Genomic DNA, 23,461 nt, shown 5'->3' on the forward strand with positions numbered 1-23,461 from the left:
ATAGAAAAGAGGAGGTGGGTTTAAAGAATCGATGATGATTAAGAGGTTTAGTTTATTTGTTTACGGCAACCTAACACATAGGGGAATGCCTCCGGTGAGGACTTTCTAAGAGAAACTTGCCTCTATTTAGACGTTACAAACGTAAAAAAAATCCAGGAAACTCCACGTGGCAGCTCATTGAAGCCATGACTACTGCATCCACTTTGGCCACTGGTAGCGAGGAGGAGGAGGGAAAGGTGAAGTATACCGTCTAGTAATTGGGGTTATCTTTATTGTAAGGTAATAAAAAATGTGTGTGCCAGAAGGAAAATGTGTGGCGAAGCCCCTTCTGTATACTGGTGATTTTTTTTTTTCAGAATATCAGAAAATTATCATATAACCATGGACTAGGTAATCCACTGTAAATGAAATACATTTGTAATATAAATATTAATATTTCGTATGTGTGCCACAGTTTTATATTTTATTTGAATGAATACAGAAATATTTCATTTTAGTGGACTGTCAGCTTAGAGGTTAAATCCTACTTAAGGTCAAATCGAAGTTTTTCTTGACCTTTGTTATTTTCTAATGCGAACAGGCTATCGGATATTTTATTTTAAAATATTTTTGTATCGGATACAAAACGATTCTTCATATTCATTTCTTATTTTAAACCGAATTTCCTGTCTAATCCTTCATTTTCTTTGAAACAAAGTATTGCTTCACATGAAATATGCGTTTGCATAACATATTGCAAGTGATCTTTCCAATGTCTTTGATCATCCACACTCTTATGTAAATTTAATTCTGTATAAAAGTTACATTTCTGGTAAGTGGAAATTTACAAATATTGTCCTGTAAGATTTATAAACGAGAAGGAACCAAATTTATGAGCTGAGACATGGCGAAAGATCAATCACCTCGATTCTCTACTCTATCATAAAAAATTATTTTTTTCACCGGATTTTCTTGTTTTCTTTTTAGTAGATGTAGTATTTTTTACTATAATTTATCGTCATTTTTCTAATACAAGAATTTTGAGGATGAGCTGCAACCTCTTTACAACATCTCTGGCGTGTTCAGCAAAATATTGGCTTGGCCAGCAAGAATTCCAGAATTAATCTGGATACCTGAACGTCTTGATGGTCAAACCTTTGAGTATCCTCATTGTCGTGAATCATTGATAAATGATCATCTATATATTTATCTTATCATCCTAGAAATAAAGGGCAATCTACCAAGCGGTATGCTCCTCAGAAAGACTGGGGGAATGGGCCCCTATTTAGGTGTTAAACAAGAGAAAATCCCCCTATTTGGGTGTTAGACACGTGAAAAAAATCCATATTTAATACTAATACACGTGAAAAAACTCCGGAAAACTCCACGCAGCCAGCCTGTTGCACCAGGACAACAGGCTGGCTGCGTGTAAGTGGTGCAAAGTGTTTGGTCGGAAATGACATGAAAAAAATACAGCTTACCATATTCATATCGATCCCATTAGTATATGTCCAGGCATGCTGAAAATATTCTTCCAATCTCTGACGAAGAGGATTAGGAATTTGATGAAATCTGATGAACTCTTTTACCCTCAACAACTGAGTGTGGTACCGTGCTGTTCCTGAGTACAACCTTTGAATGATTGCGGAAACGTTACCAAAGATACTGGCATACATCAGAGCTAGTAAAAAAGAAATTATTTAAGATATTGCTGACGCTACAAAGAGATCGAAGAATAAAATCAACAAAAGAGGAGTTAGAGCAAGAACACAATTAAAAGAAACAAACATTCTCGCTCGAGAACATCTAAAAGAAGCTATGGATATAAGTCAGCTACCATACGGTTTGGTACTGCTCACCGTTTATAACAATTATTCGCCTTTCTGGCTAGTGTAAATGTTTAACAATACATTTGTCATCGTTCCTGTTGTACTTTTAAATTTCGTGTGTTTTATTACACACATTTTTAGATTGCTCTTAGCGTGACGTCGGTCATCAGGGTCTGTAGATTCGAACTCGTCATTTTTACACTGTTAAATTATTTGTTAGAGGGGAAGATCTAGTGTTACGAATCAATAGCTTAGAGCCTCACATTTTCACAAAGTTACAATATTTGGTGGAGGGAAGATCCCGTTATAACATGATGTTTAAGTCCAGAGCTAACATTTAACAGTTAAATTTACAGCCACACTGAACAATCTTTCTTAAAATCACGAAGACTTCAGAATCAAATTCTTTGTGTTTACATAGGGTCGAGGCATCTCGATGACAAAGGACATCTCAAATAAATGCATCAGAATTTAAGAATAATCTCATCCATCATCCCCTAATCCAGTAAAATAAATGTTACCGATACATCAAGTCGAGTTTTTTTTACGGTTTAGGGGAGGATAATATATTTCGAGACAATAATTTTTATTGTACATTACACTTTCATGAATTACAGTTACGCCCATAACTCCAACTTATCTACCGACCGCACGAGAAACAGATTTATGAATATACAAAGGGCAAAATTTGATGAGGATTCTTATTGACTTGACAGTGCTTTCGATTTAGTTAGATGACGTTTCGATCGGTTTTTTTGGGTTTGTTCCAGTTTACAAAATCTATTATGGAAGACATTTGACGACATTGCCGTGTCATTGAGCCATCCAGCCACGTCTGCTAGACTGTCTACTAGACATTAATCGACTCATGCTGCTATGAATCTTCCAAACAATGATGGTTGTTACGCTTTACTAGCTTTGGTATCCTCTCCTTTTCTGCAAGAGTTGTAAAATAAGATCATTAAGTATGCCTGTAAAAATGTGTAATGGGTTATACTCTAATTTAAGTTACTTATAGCTGCTTTTTAAGGTTTTAATGTGTACCTTTCGATGTTCAGTTTTTAGAAATGCCCCTGCAGAAATTCTCTTGTAGAAATGCCCTTCTAGAAATGCCTTTTTCGTACTGAGCGAGAAATGATCGATACCCGACACAATTAAATGTTAGTACCCCTTTAATACAATTTAATACATGCGAAATTTTCAAAATAAAATTTGTTAAAAACGCAAAAATGAGCTTTGAGAAAAAAAGTAAATACGTTGAGAAAGTGGCATTTTTCCATTTCTCAATTATTTAAGTTTAAACAGTGGGATGTCTCGTATGAATAATTAGAGTCTGCTTCAAGAATAATGAAGTTTTAAGTAAGTGCTCTGCTTCTGGCTGTGCGGCTTGTGGTTATTTATGACGGTTGCGCCAAATTATTTGATCGATATCGCATAAAATTTCGTGTACTTAAAAATTATTGATGATACGGCGAGTAATAAAACAGGCTCACAAAGATAATAAATATAGGAAATTTTAAAGTTGATTTGTACGAAATTGCATCTTTTACTTTGTACGAACGAATAAGAGGGATAAAATGATTGTTCGGTGTGTAATTTTGTGACGTGTACTTTTACTACACTCGACGGGAGTGAAGTAATAATTGTTATAAACTGGAGGAACAATACTGTCGATCACACAGGTCATTTGACATAACACAGGTGAGAGAGAGAGAGAGAGAAGTAAAGATAAAGTGAGAATTACTTACATCCAACTAACATGACCAAAATGGAAAACACCTTCTCCATATTCGTATTTGGAGCCACGTTGCCAAACCCTACGCTGGTTAAACTCGAGAAGGTGAAGTAGAGTGCAGTCACGTACTTGGCTTTTATGCTGGGACCGCCTTGCGAGTAGTTGTAGAATTGATGCGTGTCTTTAGCCAACTGGTCCAGCCATCCTATCTTTGGATTTAAACTTGGCCTCTCGGCATTGGCAATGGCATACCATATGCATGCTAACCAATGAGCAACTAGTGCAAAAGTAGCCATGAGAAGTAGCAACACAGCAGCTCCATACTCTGAGTAGCGGTCTATTTTACGTGCCACCCGTACCAGCCTTAGAAGCCTTGCTGTTTTCAACAGCCCAATCAAGGTAGTGGTCTAGGCAAAAAGTATTCAAACAAAAAACTTAGGGCAATGATTTTCTTTATACCATGTGCTAATTTATGGATGTGTTAAAGCGAGTGCGGTTTATATACATATATACATATATATAAACAGAAAAAAAAACAAAGGAGGAATCAAACAAAGCTTAAGCTTATTGCCTTAATTATATAATAATTATAAGCTATATAAAAATGGAAGTGATGGTGAACGCTTTATAGTGCTTGAAGCCATATATGATTACATACACATAACATTTTAAAGCATTAAAAGAAATTATAAATTGAGTATCCAGCCAAGCAAACTTAAAATATATGCGCCTTTTTCCTACTATATATAGGCCACCTGTCGGCGAAACACTCACCTTAAGGCCCGCATATAACACTAAATTCAGAAAAAATACATCGGCCCGAGTTTGTTTATAAATTTAACCACCCTTTCGTCCCGTCTAGTGTTATCTGGGGCACAGAAGAGTGATTGTTCCCTCGTTATGAGTTGATGTTATGATAGATGCATCGCTGTATACTTGTGTGGTGAACATGAATAACACTAAAATTAATTAAAATCGGAAAAAATAAAGAGGAACTAATGACGATAATTAAGGAAACAAAGGAAAAAATCGTGATTTAAATAATGGGTATTGATGACCTAAACATGATTTGATATGAGAGGTGGCAGAGCACTTGTCCACACTCAAAGTAAAGAGGCAACAATGCTGTCACTCATCGTGTCTACCTCTGCCCTGGTTGACCATTAAGTTAGGCATGCCAAAGGCCAATTCCATGTATGACGTCAGTAAAATATCCATTAATGCATAATACATTTTAAAATATTTACATACATATTTCCTCAATAATGGCCGAATTGTACATTTCACATCTGGGAAGAGTCGACATATATAGACACACGACTACAGACTACAATAATACATTCTGTACGATAATACAACAACAATCACACAGAAAAACAATTGGGTCTAGTAGATTTACATCATATTTAACATATAAGAATATACCGTACATCTATGATTTAATACAGTACATATGTATACAAGTTTTCTATAGTAACGACGGTAAAACAAAGTTTCATGCTAGCAATTACAAAAAATTTTTAGTATTTTCTTATCATGCAAATACTCTATGTACATGATTTACGCATGCTTATACTCCATTATTCATTTTCTAGCACACAATTACTGTACATTAATAAACAGATAAAAGATCTTTTCAGTTATATTTTAACATTGATCTGTTAATAATACATAAGTGGACGTATAAGGTTGGGGTGTAGGTTTGTATACAGAAACATTAGTTACAACGTATACAAAGGATACAAACGTTATCAGGATATAGGATTACAGGAAAAATGTACATATAATAACAATATAAAATTAATTAGTTCTTTATTGCTCATTCTTAACTCGTTTCATCATTCGTAATTTTAATTGTTAAACATGGAATTGCTCCAGAGATGACAATTGTGAAAAGATGCCCAATATTCGGGCAGCTACAAAATATTTTACACGTGACCAAAATGTTGGGTTGTAGGTTCGTATTCTACCGTTAGTGGTTCGGATCCGCATCACGATGTTGATTGACGTGAGCATCAATACATAAGTTACATATGGCAGACCAGATCCTCAATGGGGCGAATATGCATGCGGAGGGATGGAGAGCAATGTCGTAACCCATACTACGGCCAATTACTGTACATGTATATGGGCCATATCATGGGCCGATAATATTTAGATTAAGTTATGGAATATGGACTAGATAGTCGAGACGTTCTCATCTCTGTATCGATTTTGCCTGTTGAATTTTGCCATACCCGTAATGGGCTAAACTAAGCGAAACACGACTTCTTAGATGAGTATTGCGTGTGTAAAAATCGATAAAAATATCGGGCATCTCTTCTTAATGAGCATTTTTCTGCCCTTAAAGGCACGGCACGCCTTTAAAACACATTCCAACGAGTGATGAAACGAGAAAACGAGCTCAGTTCCTTTTTTTACAATTTATTTATAGTGAGGAAACATGAAATAAACGCGTGGCTTGACCAAAATTACTTTTAAAATATTATATATTTAGTAAAATGTACTTACCTCGTCCGTTTCGGAACCAACTAGTAAGAGATCGAAAGGGATAGCAGCCACAACGTCAATCAAAAACCAACCCTTCAAATAATGTACAGCTATTTTACCAGGATGACTAACAACTTCGTCATTGGAGTTGATATAAGTTGTACGAAAATTAATTAAAATATCAATAATAAACATCACATCCACTATAAGATCTATTATCATAATGGGATCTTCACCATGCTTTTTCGATTTTTTATTTTCGGATTTTTCTTCATTTAATAAAAATGCCGCAACGTAAGGCGTGAAAATGGCCGTGTATATAACTAATAATAATATAATCCAATCCCACACGGCCTTAAATGGTGAATAATGAAGTATAGTCCACTTGTGGATCCTAGGTTTTTGTAGTTTGTATTCGGGCAGGACATCCGCTCCGAGGGACAGCACCTTCAAATAAATGCAAAAAAAAACAAACGTTATCTTAGTCATTTTTGCCTACGTTTACACGAATTCGACACGCTTAACAATACGCAATATTGTTAATCATATACAATACAGTATATAAAAATGGCCGCCATCCTTAGAAATTACGTTCCTGACCTCATCTCTGTTCGAGAAATGAGTTTGAAAAATGTTACGTCACAATCATTTTAACAAAATTAAGTCACGAACACTAATTTTCATGGGTTGAGCAAACAAATGCAACAAAACATAACCAGAAATTCCACCATCTTGTATTAGTATTTTTCGTTGTTTCTTCAGCATCCTCTACACTACGGACATTCATCATGCATTCTCCGATGCCATAGACACCCCTGAAACGTCTGCCTTCCCTCCCATAAACGGCCATGCATTATAAATGAAATAAACGATTAAAAAAATGAAAGCAAACGCAATAAATTTTCGTTTTTATGATCCATTTCATGAACTGTAAGCCGTTACGTAGAAATCATTTTCACTGTAACGTTTTCCGCAATAACTGAATTTAAGTTATTCATAAATATTAACGGTAATTAATTTTAAACACGATTAAACTGTTTATTGACTAGCTTAATACATCAAACATGATTATTATTATTATACAAAAATTGAGAAAAAGCAATTCATGACGCCATTTTGGATATTGTTTAACACACAATTTTACGCAAGTTTTTCATTAATTTTTACAATAAAATCCAAACGTATTACTCAAACTAAATTTCCCACGTTTTCGTGACCCATAGCGAGGTATACCCCACATAAAACTGCTAAAATCTTCGTATAATCCGCCCCAACGTATACCCCACACCGAAGGGAGCAGCCGTCAAGTTCCAGTTCCTAATTAATCATCATTAAAACCAATCATCATGAAATAAATTTTATCATCCGATTGGTTTAGAGCGTATGGGACGATTAAATTTTTTTACATTTCACAAGAAAATATTCAGCATCTCACGGCATTTTATCGAAATTAATTTGTGGGGGGGAGAAAATTACATTTATAAAAGAAATTACAATAAAATTCTGTTTTAAAAATAAATATTTGAAAAATAAAATCTTAATTACGTTCGCTTTAATTATAATTTACAAAAGAAAAAAAAAAGTAGAATCGAATTAAAAAGACGTAAAAATTATATAAAAATAGTCAAATCTCTTCCGAGTACGGGTTTTAATTATAGAATATTAAACAATATTAATGCGTAAACAACATTTCAAAAATGTGGAATTTTAAATGAAGATAATCGAGTTTTATACACGGAAAAGTCTAAAATTAAACGTTAAAAAATTTAATTAAGAATAAAAATTTATTTCTTTCCAGTTTAAATAGAAATAAATTCTTTATAAAAATTACTTTTTTATTTTCCCAGCCGTTATACATAACAAAGGGAAAGCATGGCGATCGGTCAAAAATGATCTCCCCCAAGATTTTTACAGTTTGGTCTTGGGACACCTCGAAACGTCGAGAAACGCAAAAAAAATCGAGGGTAATTTCTATACGTATGGATGTTAGTATGTTAGAGTGAGTGAGTGAATAGTCAGTGAGAGACTGAGTAAATAGTGTGTGTGTGTAGAGAAAGAGAGTCAATAGAGTAAATAGAGAGAAAGAGAGAAGTAGTGTGTGGGAGACACGATTTTGTTCACCCACTTTTAAGCTTAATAACTTCTGTACTTTTTTGCTGAAAATTTCTGAAATTTTGTGGAAAGATTTGTGTATTAGGGTCATTGATTGACGTGTGACCCTCTCGACCTTTTGGTGGTTAAAGGTCTAGAGGGTCACACGTGTCGTATCTCGAGCGGGATTGGACTTAACGAAGAATTTATTCATTCTTAGCATTCACAATTTATTTTTTTATATATATAAAACTCGTCTCTACTATCGAAATTAAACATTTTACCATTTTATAATAATGAATAGTATAAAAAGTTGTTTTAATAAAATATCGTAATAGATGACGCCAAACGCAATTACAAATGTTTTTTGCCGGGAAAGTTACGCAACTCTTTGTTAGATTTTTTTTTTCATTTCCTCCGACAGAATCAAGGATTTGTATTAGTAAACAACAAAATTAAATTAAATAATATTAAAAAATAAGACAACGAAATGAATAAAATAATAAAAATAAAAAAAAACCTCTTGTTTTTCTATTGCAGTAATTTGAAAATAATTAAAAATTATAAAAAAAAGTTCTTGAGCGAACGAGAAGATAAAAACCGATGAATCTTCGAAATCTTGACATCAAAATAATTGTATTTAATGTTTAGATAAAGTAATTACTATATTTTCAATCTATAATTAAATCTAAAAGGCATTTAAGATTTAATTATAGATGGATAATAGTAATTTCTACGTTCTAAGTGATTGATCGGGATTTAATTTGTGCTCTAGTAAGTAGGTTTATATAGTATATATTTAGTATATTGCACGGCGTGCAAAGTACGGCTGAATTTACACGATGCATTACTGTACAGAACGTACTTAGTAGTTGATAAGTGATATAATATAGTAACCGTAGCGAGTGATACAATGTATCACACGTAATGAGTATGTGATACTGTGTATTACAAGTACAGTAAGACCCCGCTTAACGCCGATTCGATATAACGCGGTCTGCTCGAAGTCTAAAAAAGCTCAAAATTTACACTAATTCAAATTATCGCGGCATTTCATTGATTACGATTATTCCAGAACACAAACCAATTAGCAAAAGACGGCAATTCGTCGTAGCGTTGCACTTTCCTTAAATCTGTGTTTGTTTGGTGCAGCTTTGGAAAAAATATAACATCACGGATGCCATAGGCAATGTCGACTTGGCTTGGCAAGAATTAACTGATGAATGCATGAACGAAGTGTGGAAGAAGTTATGGCTGAAGGTATCCAAGAATTCTCAACGAGAAGAGCCTAATCGATACAGCAGGACTAGGAGATGTAGACGAGCAGGATATTGAGGAGTTACTGCAGGTTTATTGTGAGAGCCTTACCAACGACGACCTTCAAGAACAGGCAGAATAAGGAATTCAAAGAACTGTAGAACTGGAGAATAGTGATTCTGAAAATAAAGAACCCAAAAAATTTCTCTACAGATTTCCTTAGTAAAAGTACTTTATATTTTTGTGTGCATATGTTTGTGTTATTTAACATATTATGAAAATTAATATAAAAATAACTTAAAATTATAGGTCTCTTTCCCTATTTACTGTGTTAAAATGACCTCGTTTAACGCTGTTTCGTTTAGCGCCTTGTCGTCTAGGAACGCATCCGGCGTTAAGCAGGATCTTATTGTAATATAGTACAGTAGTGACGAAAAAAGTAACAAAGTGCAGTTGACGCGGGGAAACAGCAATACAGCGAAAAATAGTAATGCACTATAGTAGATAGATCGGCAGTACAGTACAGTAGACACGAGAAAAAGTAGAATACTGTTAGACATCTATATATATAACCCATTGAACGAGTATCCGTCCGCGTAACGGTATGCCAAAAACGGGCACTAGAGGCGCCCTAGCGATAATTTTAAATTAACAATAAATTATTTTTATTTGTAATAGGAATTTATTAATAATATGAATTTATTATTTATACGACGGAACGGTATAAATAATTATTATATGCCTTGCCTTGCCTTATTATATGCCTTGATTAACCTTGCGCCGCATATTTACAACATCCTGTGGCGCATTGACTCACGGGAAATTTGTTGAAAAAAATGGCGGATACATTTAAAATCGAGGTTTACAAGCGAATGTAAATAAACAAATTAAACTATTTTGAAGTGTTTATAGAATGTTTAATAGGTAGAAATATAGATCCGTATGACGCGATTGGGACGGTAAGATTTACCCTCCGAATGAAGGGGTGGCGACCCTCCCTCTGTGCGAACAATAAATGTCTAATGAACCATACCCCTACGCGCGACTCTTCGCGAGATATCTCGGGAAGGGTCGCGCGTAGAGGTATGGTTCATTAGACATTTATTGTTCGCACAGGGGGCTACAGTCTGGGGGGTTTGCCACCCCTTCATTCGGAGGGTAAATCTTACCATTGGGTCTTTAACGGAACTATAGAGCATATTGATAGGAACAAAAAAGTCAAAGGAACCGTGCCTCATGGAAATTTGTAAAGAACGCCCACTAGGGAGCGTCCCGGGCTACTAGTAGTAAATAAATGACAATCCAAGTGTCACAAGTAAATGGTACAATGGATCAGACGTAGAATAAAAGTGGTACAACGGATCAAATAAGAAAATTAAGTATTAAAATGCAGTGAATAAGTGGTGCAATGCACTATCGAACACAAGTAGTGCAGCACAATACAAGTACAGTATCAAATATGTATGCCAATAGAAGTAGTGCGATGTACTGTACTAGATACAACAACAATACAATAAATGTAACTAATACAAAACATCAACCTTTACTATTTGTAATTGTTACAAGTGATTTATTGTTAATAAAATTTCATACGTAGCACACTGGACTCGTTTTATCACGCATAAAAGTGAATTTAAAATAAATAAAACCGGCCAAGACGACAAAGCACAACACGAGAAATTAGTCTTTATACAGAAGTAGAAGAATGCTTTAAATATTTAAACACTGAATGATTTAAAGAGCAATCAATCACTATTAAGTACTGGCCATTATCCAGAAATTTTTCAAAGAAAATTTTAATTATAATTTCTAGTGAAACGGTTACCATATTACACGCTCCTCCATGTCAGCATTTCATTTTTATAAATTTCATTGTCCTCATTAATTAACTCGCTTAAGTAATTAATTTTAACTACGCTTACATTTAATCGTGACACGTGTTTGATTAGAGTATTAAAATTCTAAATTTTAATTATTTAAATATGTTGGTTTATGTGTGTCTTTCAGAATTCCATTATTAAATGTAAAGAAACTCGAAGAGTCACTCTCTTCTTTAATTAATGAGTAATTTTATGTAATTTATTTTAATTTAAGATTGTTTTAGAAAAATGTCGTATTTGGAATAAAAAACGTGACGTTAAAGTCATAAAAGTCAGGTGAAACTAAAAGAAAAAAATGTCACAAATTTTACAGATGTTACAAGAGGAAAAAGAAAAAATGTCGTAAAACTCGTGCGAAATTACAAGAAGAAATGCCATGAAAGTCACGAGAAATTGCAAAAAAAAAAATGTCATAGAAAATTACGAAAAACAGTCTCTAAGGTCACGAACGGTAACCTTAAAAATGTCGTAAAATGACAAGAAATATATAGAATTATTTAAAACGTGACGCCAATTTTAGTGTCATAACATAAAACCGTGAAAAATTCATCATCTCGTAGCACTCGAAATGGAATTCCTTCCTGTCTTTTCGTGATCTCTGTCGTAACGACATGAAATATGTAAGAACAGACATCTTTTAAGTGTGGAAATCATAAATATTTCCAGTTACGGTAAGCCGTGACGTCGCGAAATCTCGAACGTGGTTACGCTCCGTAACTTTAATTACGTCATCGGCGCCATTAATAATTAATGATCATAACACGATAATAAACGTATACGTCAGCTTGATTGTGATAAATACGCCAAGAATGAAGTTTAATTCAACGTCGATCTCGAAACCCGTAACGCAAACTCCAATTTATTATCGAAGACCAAAGTTTCCATTAAGGAAATTTTCTTCGATTTCTGCAAAACTTTCGATAAATCAATGTTAGAAAGCCATTAAAATTAAGAAAAGAATATTAAAATCTCTTCTAACTCGAAGGGTAATTACAAAATCATTAAATTTACGAGCTTGCTTACTGCACACTTGCTGCGTGCCACAGAAGATGAGTTGTTGCATCTCATGGTTTAATATGTGAAGTGTTCAAAGTGGTGTTTATGGGGCATGCACGTGAACTGTGTACACCACACGAGATGACAGTAAACGTACTGTTAGTACCATTGCTGTGATTGGAAACTGGCAGTTGCCAGATGGTTCGATGTCGTTTGGTCGTGTCATTCGGAGACCCGAACACACACCGTAACAATCAATAGAAGATTACGTTAAGGACGTAGACACATTACGATCCTTTGAAAAAACCCAATTTAACTCTATCGAATCGTCTTGTACAAAACAATGGCTAGCCTCTTGTAATTAAATCGCAAATCTTCCATTGCACTTACACAAACCCATTGTTTCGGATGATAAAAAGCAACTTTTGGGGGAGAAATGCTTATTTTTACAGTTTCTCTTCTCGCCAGCCATTAAAGTCTTCTGTAACATTCACAAAAAAACAAGTTACAATACGTTCTCTACACGTAAATATTTTAAGTGGCGAAATATTCTGCCGGGATAACTTCAGAAAATTCTAAATTTAAACACAAAAATTTCGAATGAAGATATTTAAGTAGAGAAGAATTTGAATAATTTAATTATTTTCTTAAAAATATAAACAGTTTTAAATTTCGGTATTATTTTAAATTATACGAGTCACGTTAGAAAGTTTAATTCGATTAAACTTGTCATTTAATTAATTTCGTAACCATGAAGTTCGGTGTGAATGTGCCTCTAATTGTTTAAATTTTAAGTGGATGTATTCAAATTTAACGTTAATGGCATAAAATTTAAGAGAATCGCACGGTTTTTATAGCACGGTGGCAAAAAATTGGCTACTTAACTCGCGCCCAATTCAATTTTTGTGAGAACAAAGATAAGAGAATTAATTCCTTTCACCTTTTTCCTTTATTTTTCTTAAGAATATTTTAAAAAATTCAGTTATTAATTATGTAACAAACCCTTACAAAAAGAATTTGCAGTTTCCAAGTATAAAGCAAAGAATTGCATGTAACTGAAAGGCCTTCATGAAGGCCTTCGCCTACCTTAAATTTGCACTTGAAGGTCTTACATTTTTAAGTAAAAATAAATAAACCTTCTTTAGAATTATACACAGAGTGGTCAAAAAATCAGTTAACCACCTTAAAGCGAAAACATTTCATTGTAATTTAGTACAATGCAAATACAGTATGCTACAAGTTACACAATAATCGTGCGCTCGGTTAACTAACCTTTGGGTCGCCCTGTATAAATTGGCTATTTTATGTAACGTAAAAATATATATAAATTATGTAATGATAATTGAATTTGTTGACTGTTTATAATAGTTTATAAAACAATGGAAAAGAAACTTGGTAGGAAAAAAAAAAATGGTAGAATTAATGATGATAAACAGTTGGTTCACTTAACGCGAAGAATTATCTTGATGTTGCGAGAAGTCGATAAACCGGCAATCAAAGGGCCATAATCGAAAACGATAAGAAAAGTTTCGAGAAGAGACAACTTTTCAAAAAAAAACTACGTAACGAAGCAACCAATCAGAAACTAGAACGGACGAAAAACAATAGCCAATAAGACGAAACTTACAACACACCGATAAATAACGTAAAATCGAAGTTTTAGTGTAGAAACTTACACGGATTTTGATTGGTGGTGGGGAAAATATACTTTGTAAATATTTGTTACGTACATTTTATTCGTTACGCTATATTTTCTAACGTGTTAAAGCAGCCATTAATAATACGTCTAGGCAAGTTTGCTTTCTTGTTTTTCGAAGTCTGTAAATCACGACTTATTCAGAATGATAGATGGTGATTACGGAGTAGGAAAAAAGAATTTTCCCGAACAGAAAGGAATATTTATATATAAAAAAAATATATATTCTGACGACGTTCCGCTAATAAGACACCAATCTTCCAACTACGCCAGAAGTATTTTGGCAAATTGTTCTACATTGGTAGAGAATTTAACGCTGCAAATCAATCACGCAAATAATTTTTTTATTATTACTTTTTAAATTTTAGTGAAATTCTTTATAAAGGGCTTATTAAGCTTATGATCAAAAATAGAAATAATTCTGTTAAAGGTTTTCCGGAAAGTAACGACGTTTCCTGAATTGAGGAAAAAGAAGAAGAAGAAAATTCTTTTTTTTCCCTTCTTCAATTCAAAAATCAACGCAATGCGGTTACGCCGCCGCCATTTTTAATTTGTTTTTTTTTATAATTTAATTTACTTAAATTATTTTTTGAATCTTTTTTTAATGAAAAATAAATAAAACGCTTTATTTGTTTGGCTCATCCAATAACCTATCGGATCTTAACTTCAAGAATAAAGGGATGGTTACTTCAATATCGTGAAGTGATGCTTAAGTTTACTTTGTAGAATAAACTTTATGTAAATTACGAGTAATTCAAAAGGTCTTCTTCGTCTTGTCAACTCTCGTCTCACGTAGCAAACGTGAGCTGAGACTTTACTCATTCGAATCCCCAAACGATGCTTCAATATATGCGGATGACCTTTAAGGAATTAGAAAGATATATAAAGTTCAAAAGGTCACTTCGGGGTCAGTGACGAATTATGGGAGAGAGAAGACGTTACGGAGAATCTTAAGTTCTCTTTTAATGATTAGTCTAAGATGAAGAAGAGTAATATTTAACTACTATGATGCTTATAAATGGAGGTCGCTGCGAAGATTTCTACACTTTGACCTTTGTCTTTTATGTCTGCGTTTGTTTGGAATGGCTTGGAATCAAAATGTCTATTAGAGAACGTTGTAAAATGATAATTAAGCGTTTATTTTTAAAGTCGTCACTGGCGAAATCTTATTTATTTTGGCTCTTGTGGTGCCAAGGAGTGTCAACATTCTTCGCGGATTTTTCCGCATTGTTCGGAGACATATTTCTCCTTTTTTCGTGTCGGTGAGTAGCTGTGAGGTTTAAATTTGATAAATATAAAATAATGAAGCGGGATATAAAAAGGAAAACCTAAAAATTCACATATTTACACTTCAGTTAGATTTCATTGCTGCATTGCAGATATCAAGCTCACACATTGTAGTCATGTTCCAAATTCTCTAAATAAATCCGCCATGTGTGGTATATAATGAGCTGAATATGTACTTCACATCTATATTCATTAAAAACTTGTTAAAACGTCAATAATTTCGCGAAATCGCTATAAAAAAAAACAAATAAAACAACCACGTAATAAAAATAATATAAAAGGAAACTGTGATGACAGGTCTTGCACTTTTCAGTAACACAATCACAATACAAAATAAAAGAAAGGAAGGTAGACATAAAAAACACAATATATTTTGAACGACTCTCGTATGAAGAAGACAAACAAATGACACCATTTGACATCTATAGACTACTGCTGCACGGAGTTGTGACAGCTTCTTACACAGAGTGAATCTGTACATAAAACTCTCTTTTCTTAATCTAATGTAAACACAGCACGGCTCTGTATACTTACTTTATTTACACTTAGTAAGAAATATTAATAAAAAGATAAGAAATTGTATCATTAAGAATTGATCAATTCCCAGTTCGAATCAAAGGAAAAAGAAAAACGAAGTTTTCAATACGTGAAAACAATTCAAAAATAAAAACAAACAAGATTTAAAATTGCATTAGTTCATTTTGTAAAAAGGTGTTAAAATATTATTTAAATCTATTAATTTTTTATAATTTAATTGTGGCGAAATATTCTGCCGGGATAACTTCAGAAAATTCTAAATTTAAACACAAAAATTTCGAATGAAGATATTTAAGTAGAGAAGAATTTGAATAATTTAATTATTTTCTTAAAAATATAAACAGTTTTAAATTTCGGTATTATTTTAAATTATACGAGTCACGTTAGAAAGTTTAATTCGATTAAACTTGTCATTTAATTAATTTCGTAACCATGAAGTTCGGTGTGAATGTGCCTCTAATTGTTTAAATTTTAAATGGATGTATTCAAATTTAACGTTAATGGCATAAAATTTAAGAGAATCGCACGGTTTTTATAGCACGGTGGCAAAAAATTGGCTACTTAACTCGCGCCCAATTCAATNAAATTAATTAATAAACGTAATTAATAAATTAAAAAATGCATTTAAATGTAAGAGGTTCTTTGTAATTTTTGTAAGATATCGCGCGTAAATGATTATAACGATAACCCCGCCTATCTTCTTTTCCTCAACCAATCACCTTTACAAGACGGGCTAATAATTAATATTCATTAATTTAAAATATTTTTCTAGTTTCGCTATCAAAATTATTGAATGTCAGTTAAAATTAATGATAATTTTATGATTTAAATACAAATTAACCCATGTAAGTTTAATTTGGTTTAAATCCGGGATAAATTTCACTCGTTTAATTAAATAAAACTTTAAAGATGCATTCAATGAGTTATTATGAATAGTCTCTTCTGTGTAGAAATATTGTTCTTGTAACATTAAATTTGTAATTAATATATACATATTTTAATCTTTATGCCCTGTGACCTCACAGGGCCTTTGTGAGACCTGCCAAAAGACAGGCCCAGAATATCCGATTAGATTTAACTAGCTTAACACAATATATATAGATTGTTCTACACCGAGCTTTAATATCAATTAAAATTAACAACAAAATAAAAAAAACAAACATTTTCGATTAATGAGTAAAATATTCTACTGAATATTAATTAGCGGCACGTTTTTATACGATTGGTCGAGAAAATGAAAACAGGAGGAGTTATTATAATCCAATATCTTAAATATATTGCAGAGAACCTCCTATGTTTAAAGACTTTTTATTATTATCTAATTATGTTTCTTTGTGATTTTTTAAACTTACGTTAAACTTTGTATATGTAAATAATCAATAAATGTATCTATATTTTAGTAATTTCTTCAATATAATTAGGAACAAAATATATACATACATCTGTAGATGTATATTAGATGCACATACATGCAAATATATACATCTAAACTGAAAGTTCATCGTTATAATTAATTTTGTATCCTTAATATATAATGCTAATTAATTATTATTTCTGTAACAATGACTTTTTTATGTGCTCCTGATTATTTTAAATATCATAAACGTTTAACTTTAAAATTTTTAAGGTGATTTTATAATTTGAGAGGGGAGAAAGCGAATTTTAATAAAATTATAACTGAATAATACTTGAATGAGTATTGTTATAAAAAAAATTTATTAAAGTTAAAATTCTTATCAAAAGGATATTTATATTAAGCCATAAAAATTACTAAATAATTAAAATTCTTCTCTCAATCCTGCTGTAACGACTAGTTACACCACTTTACTCAAACACATATTTCCTTTTTTATCTCTAAAATTAATTATATAATTAACACTTTAAACATTAAAAGGTGTAGAATTAATTTAAAATGAAATGACAAAATTTAATTTTAAAAAATACATATGCCAGTCAGCCCCACTTGCACGACCTGTCATGAATAAACAAATTTTTGTCTATTTCTGAAGTCATTATGACATTATTAACAGTTTTTAAACACAGCCAAACCTCCGAACAACGGCCATGGAGAGGATCATTAAAAAAATGGTCGTTTTTCGGAGGTTATTTTGTTTTTAAATAGTGCAGAAAATGGCGGCTGTATAGAGGTGTCCGTTATAGCAGGTTCGACTGAGTATCAACTCCAGAAAGTTACATTAGCTCCATTAAGCAGTATCCATAATTTTAATCAGATTAAAAACGAATATACGAATTTATTCCTCTTAACAGATGTTGGAAGATGCACGCAAAGTATCAGTAAACTAGGGCAAACAGTAAAAGTCTTGTTAATGATATATACAGATTTTAAAGAAAGCGTGGCACGCTCCAAAACATCAAATTATTTTTCTCCGTAATATATTAAGAATAATGATGTAAAAGTTTAAACTCGAATTGAATATCCTTGAAATTTTCGAGATATTTCTTTTTAACAACAAAAGTTTTTTTGGCAGATGTACGATATGATAAATCAGACAAGGCGACGATGTAACAATTTTCTAAGAAAATCTATAAAATTAACTTTTATTGCACGAATTTTTCCAGCAATAACACCTTCGAGCAATAACAATAAAGTTTACTCGACATTATATAAATATATATATATATANTGGTAGATGATAATAATAATAATAATAATATATATATATATATATATATATATATTATTATTATTATTATTATTATCTGGTTCGAACAGAATTCGTGAAAGATAAAACGAACCATCTGGAATCTATTCAATGAAAATGGCGAAAAAAATTTCGTATTTTGCAATCACGTAACATAAAACTACAAAATATTAGCAAAGGGATAAAGGAGTCTTCGAATTTCTGAATTTTTTAATGTATAAATATATATTTTTTTTATTTTTTTTCATTTAAAAATTGGCAAAAATCCAGTATGTCTAACCAAACCAGACAAGTATTTTTAAAAAGAAATCAATATTTACTCCATTTCTTCCCCCTGTAAAATCTCTTAAATATGTTAAAATGTATATAAATATAATTGTGAGAGTTCTGTATTTGTATTTCAATATTTAATTCGCTATATCGGCCGTAAAATAAGTAAAAAAATGAATGTTTCATGTTGAAACATTAACAGTCAAACGGCAGCTAATATAGAAGTTTAATGAAATATGTACCAAGTCATGATTATCTACGTGAATTTTTTTTCTCTACTCCAACATTAATCGATCGTTTATAATTTCCAGCCAATAAAATAAATAAAATCCCATCGAAAATGGCCATTTTTTCGAAAATTTAACGAGAAACCGTTAGGAGAAGAAAAAACCGTTTTTTTAAAATTCGAATCTGTACACGTCACGGCGGTAAGAGTTCGCGATTGGTGGAATCGACGAGTTTAATGATCAAATGAGTTTTTCGGAAGTTTTTCGAGTTAATAATTGTCAAGAATAGAAAGTTTTTGCGAATATCCACTCACCGTATCTGATTGGTTGGATTGTTTTCTTTTAACTTTGTGACGCCATGTTTTGATACGGCGCTGCACCGCGCGGAACATCGTCTGCAAGCGAATGTGTACATATCGAGTGAAGCATGATGGGAAATTATTGGCAACAATCCCCTAACGGCTGATATTCGCATTAACGAGCTTAACAGGGAGTAATTTATAGTTAACTCGGTAAAACAAGTTCAACTAGCAACAGGAACTGAATTACCAACATGAAAAATACTTTTGACGGTCACGTGTATAATTAATTTTATATAAAATATTCGATACGAATATGAATATTTAATTAAATTAATACAATTAATTACGAATATTAAAAAAAACACGATCGATGTCGCTACTATAGAAAGATTTCATTCGACCAATTACCTCTATGTCATTTCGACTAAATCTACTTATTGGTTGATTAAGTTTAAATTAGTAGTGACGTCGCGTCGTTATTCGTTACCGATTGGACGTTTATTATAATATACATAAATTAAAAAAAAAAAAAATACATTTACGTCACTACCGACTCGAACAACGATTCGTTGATTAATTTGAAAAATCATCAACGACGTCCGTTCGGCTAATGATCCGTAAAACAATAACTTAATTACATTAAAAGTAATCTTAAACGCATATATATATTTTTTCAATTGTATTGTAAAGTACTTAAACGGTGCCTACAAAAATTACTGTTGCTATAGTAACAGTAGCAAACAAAACCACACGTTTAAGAGAGATTAATAGAAACCATTTCGGATCGTTCCTACTCGATAGGGAGGTAGACACGGAAGATAATGAGTGATACAGACGGACAGATGGGTACATTTTAATCAAGAACTTGTACCGGTGTTGGAATATTCCGTACAGAAAGACAATATGCCAAGCTAACATTAGACTGCTTCCAGTCATACGTTATTGATCTTTCAAAATACGTGACTAGAAATACGTGCGTATATATATATATATATTAAGCTCATTCATTAATATAGATATATTCGCTGGCCTCTACGTTCATTCGTTTCAGTTTATCCATTACAAATAGCATAAGAAATTAGAATTGTTTAGAATAATTAACACACGAACCATTGATTTACTGAGAGAATTGAGGTTAGAACAAAAAATAAAACAACGCAGAATAAAAACGAATAAAAATCAATTTACTTTTTTTTAACGTGCAAAAAATATGGAAATTATAAAGTTATTTTTATAAAATTTAAGTAGAACACTTTATATTTTATGTATATACGCATAAATGTGTAAAATTTGGCTATTTTAATGCAGGGGAGATCCGTATATAAACAAGCGTGCATGCACTACTCCAGAGTGTTTTCCAACCGAAATTGTTTACTGGGCCCAAACCAAAAATAAAAATACAATGTGGGCCGCACATGTTTATTTACAACAAAACATATACAATTATACAGTGTTTTGTATTTATTCTAATGTGAAATTTGCTTTTCAATTTTTTTTTCACTACTTTTTGTACTTTTTGATTTTAACTTACATTCATAAAGTTTGAGTTTTGCTATGAATGCTTTGTTTTCAAGCTTATTAAGTTCGTTTAATTTCATTGTGATATTTGGAAGGAAACATAAATTCAGAAACCACTGTCCATCATATAAATTTAGGAACATTCTGGTCCTTTTCATTCATAAAAATTTTAATTTCTTCTCTCAATTTACGAAATTTTTTAAGCATTTTCCACGACTTAATTAACAGAGATAACTTTATTAAAAATGGCTGACAGGTCAAAGAAAAGAACTAACTAACGGTCATTCTATTCTGAAATGACCTATAGAACCTTTACCTTGGTGGCTGACTATAATCAAATAACTTGACAGTAAAACATAATTAAACCCGTTAACAATCTAAACACGGAATGATATTTTAAATCTATATACACGTGTAAATGTGTAATTCTAATTAAAATTTTATTAGGCTTATTTCCAAAGAACGTAAAGAAAACAATAAAATTTCTTATCGTTTATTGGAAAGTTGTATTAATAACTTAAAGAATGTGTCGATTGCTTGACATTTATTACACATTTAGGGCAAATTTAAGGAAAAATAATTTCATTATACCAAAACACCAATTTAAAAATATTTGTTATTGTAAACATACTGATTAAATACACATATACACAGTATATACTGTACCTACATATATATTATACATTTGAAGCTTTGTTAAAAAATATTTAATAAATTTTAATTTCTGAGTGTACGTGATAAGGTGTTATACATCATACTAATGTATAACTATACATGTGAAATTTTATTATAATAAAAATCTATACAAGATAATTAGTAGTTTTAAAAAAAGACCGCAGAAAAACATTAATGAGGTCCGCGGGCCGCGGATTGGACATCGCTGTACTCGAACACTTCATTCTGTAAAGAGAGACGTTGGGAAGAATACACCACACACAAAAATGAATTTATGGCATAAATATATGCCAGAGGTGTCCTCCTACAATATCCCAAGAGCATTTTTCTTACAGATAAATTTAGAAAAGTAGTAGAAAAATATCCAATAGTGATACGCCATAAAGGATTCAACTAGCTCCTACTGCCATACAACAAATTGGTGTAAGATAACACCTTAATTTATATAGGGATTAAGTGAGTTTAGAAATGATTTAAGTTGCTTAAATTTAACAAGGTCGGCCGTTAAGTCGTAGAAATTAATGTCAACTATAATTCCTTATATAATCAGGTATAATTCTTAAAAAAATTGTACAAGAATTACACAGAATCCTGTATATTTTTATATAAAATTCTTACATACAAAAAGACAACAACAGTGTTTTCATCCTTGACAATTGCTATCATTACCTTTATTATGTCTTCGGATTGATTCGGGAGATATTAAAGGAGTGAGCCATATTTCCGGAAAAAAATGGTCCGATTTTCCTGAAAATTTCTAGCAACATTCCCCCTAACACACAAATCTCCTTGCAAAATCTCAAGAATTTTTTACAAAAGGCACGGGGAGTTATTAAGCTTCAAAAATCCACTACACAAAATCTCTGCATACAGAAAAAAAATCGCCAATTGTTTTTGCATTTCTTTACGTTTCAAGGTCCCCCGAGTCCAAAAAAACCTTCAGGTCATTTTTTTTGAGGATCGCCAAGCTTTCTCTTTGTTATATAACAGGCGGAATGAAACAGAATTCTGTGTATAGTTATGTATAAGGTTGTAGTGTATTACGTTTAATAAGATTTGGCATTCTGTGTATAATTCTGTACAAGATTCTATTCTTTATATAGGCCTAATTAATACTGATCAATATACAGAAGTGTACAGAATCTCATACAGCATGCTGTACAATTCTGTGTACAGCTCGAAGACATTCAAAAAAAGAAATATAAACTTTCCTCTAATAAATTCACATTTCCATCATTTAGAAAGAGCTTAAGTAGAATTTTAAAATACTTAATCTTCTTCAAGTGCAAAGTTCAAGTCTTAAATTAAATTTTAAGCCCGTAAGAGAATAACTTTAAAGCTAAATCATAAGAATAATATAAGATGATATTCGACTAAATTAAAGTTAAAGTAAACTCAGGCTTATTGCCAGAAAGGGATGAAATGTTCCAAATTTCTTTCTACTCCTCGCTTTCTACGTTTAGTGATATCAAATTTCCTTTTTAACTAAGCATTTAGTACACTAAAATATTAAATTTTTCGCAAATATCCTTAATTTATTCGACGAAAAAATATTTTAAAGTTAATTCTTTCGTTCCGAACTGCTGAAAACAAGCATCTTCCTCCTCCTTTTCATCTCTTCAGAGGATGAGAAAAACGATAATTTTATAAAATTTACTTAAATTTTTAACATGTACAAATGTTCAAAATTTAATTTAATATTCCTGCAGATACATAAGATCTATCAATAGAATTTAATTTAAAAAAAAGGAGTATTCTCCTTTCTAAAATTATCTTAATCGTTGGATTTAAGTTGATGCATACGTGTGAAGAACAGGATATTATAAAGTCAAGAGTTTAATTAATAGATTTAGAAAACTTCAGGTTATTAGCCCAGTCCTGAGTTATTATTTGGAACGTATCCAATAGAGTCGAATGTATTTATCACGCGGATGAATGTAGACAACGTTACTCACATTTTATATACCAAAAAATAAGCGATATCTCTAAGTTTTCCAGAAAATCGACGGTACGTGTGTCTGGAGCGACG

The 23,461-nt window shown here is 32.0% G+C and overlaps 1 protein-coding gene across 3 annotated transcripts in view; it reads right to left on the reverse strand.

Annotated features, from left to right (window-relative positions):
* Positions 1–1,548: 1,548 nt before the first annotated feature.
* Positions 1,549–23,461, reverse strand: part of LOC111614820 (potassium voltage-gated channel subfamily H member 6-like) — a 44,785-nt gene continuing 22,872 nt past the window's right edge. For 2 of the 3 annotated variants that reach the window (XM_023356186.1, XM_023356185.1), the window contains exons 6-7: positions 6,055–6,480; positions 3,549–3,950 (exon numbers count right to left, since the gene is read on the reverse strand). In XM_023356186.1, the coding sequence (XP_023211954.1) occupies positions 3,549–3,950; positions 6,055–6,480 (828 nt within the window). Of the gene's footprint in view, positions 1,661–3,548; positions 3,951–6,054; positions 6,481–23,461 lie in introns of those variants that run through there. The other variant, XM_023356187.1, reaches the window with a different exon arrangement.

This window comes from Centruroides sculpturatus, unplaced genomic scaffold (assembly GCF_000671375.1).
Source record: "Centruroides sculpturatus isolate CEXI.00-Female unplaced genomic scaffold, Cexi_2.0 scaffold2307, whole genome shotgun sequence".
NCBI lineage: Eukaryota > Metazoa > Arthropoda > Arachnida > Scorpiones > Buthidae > Centruroides > Centruroides sculpturatus.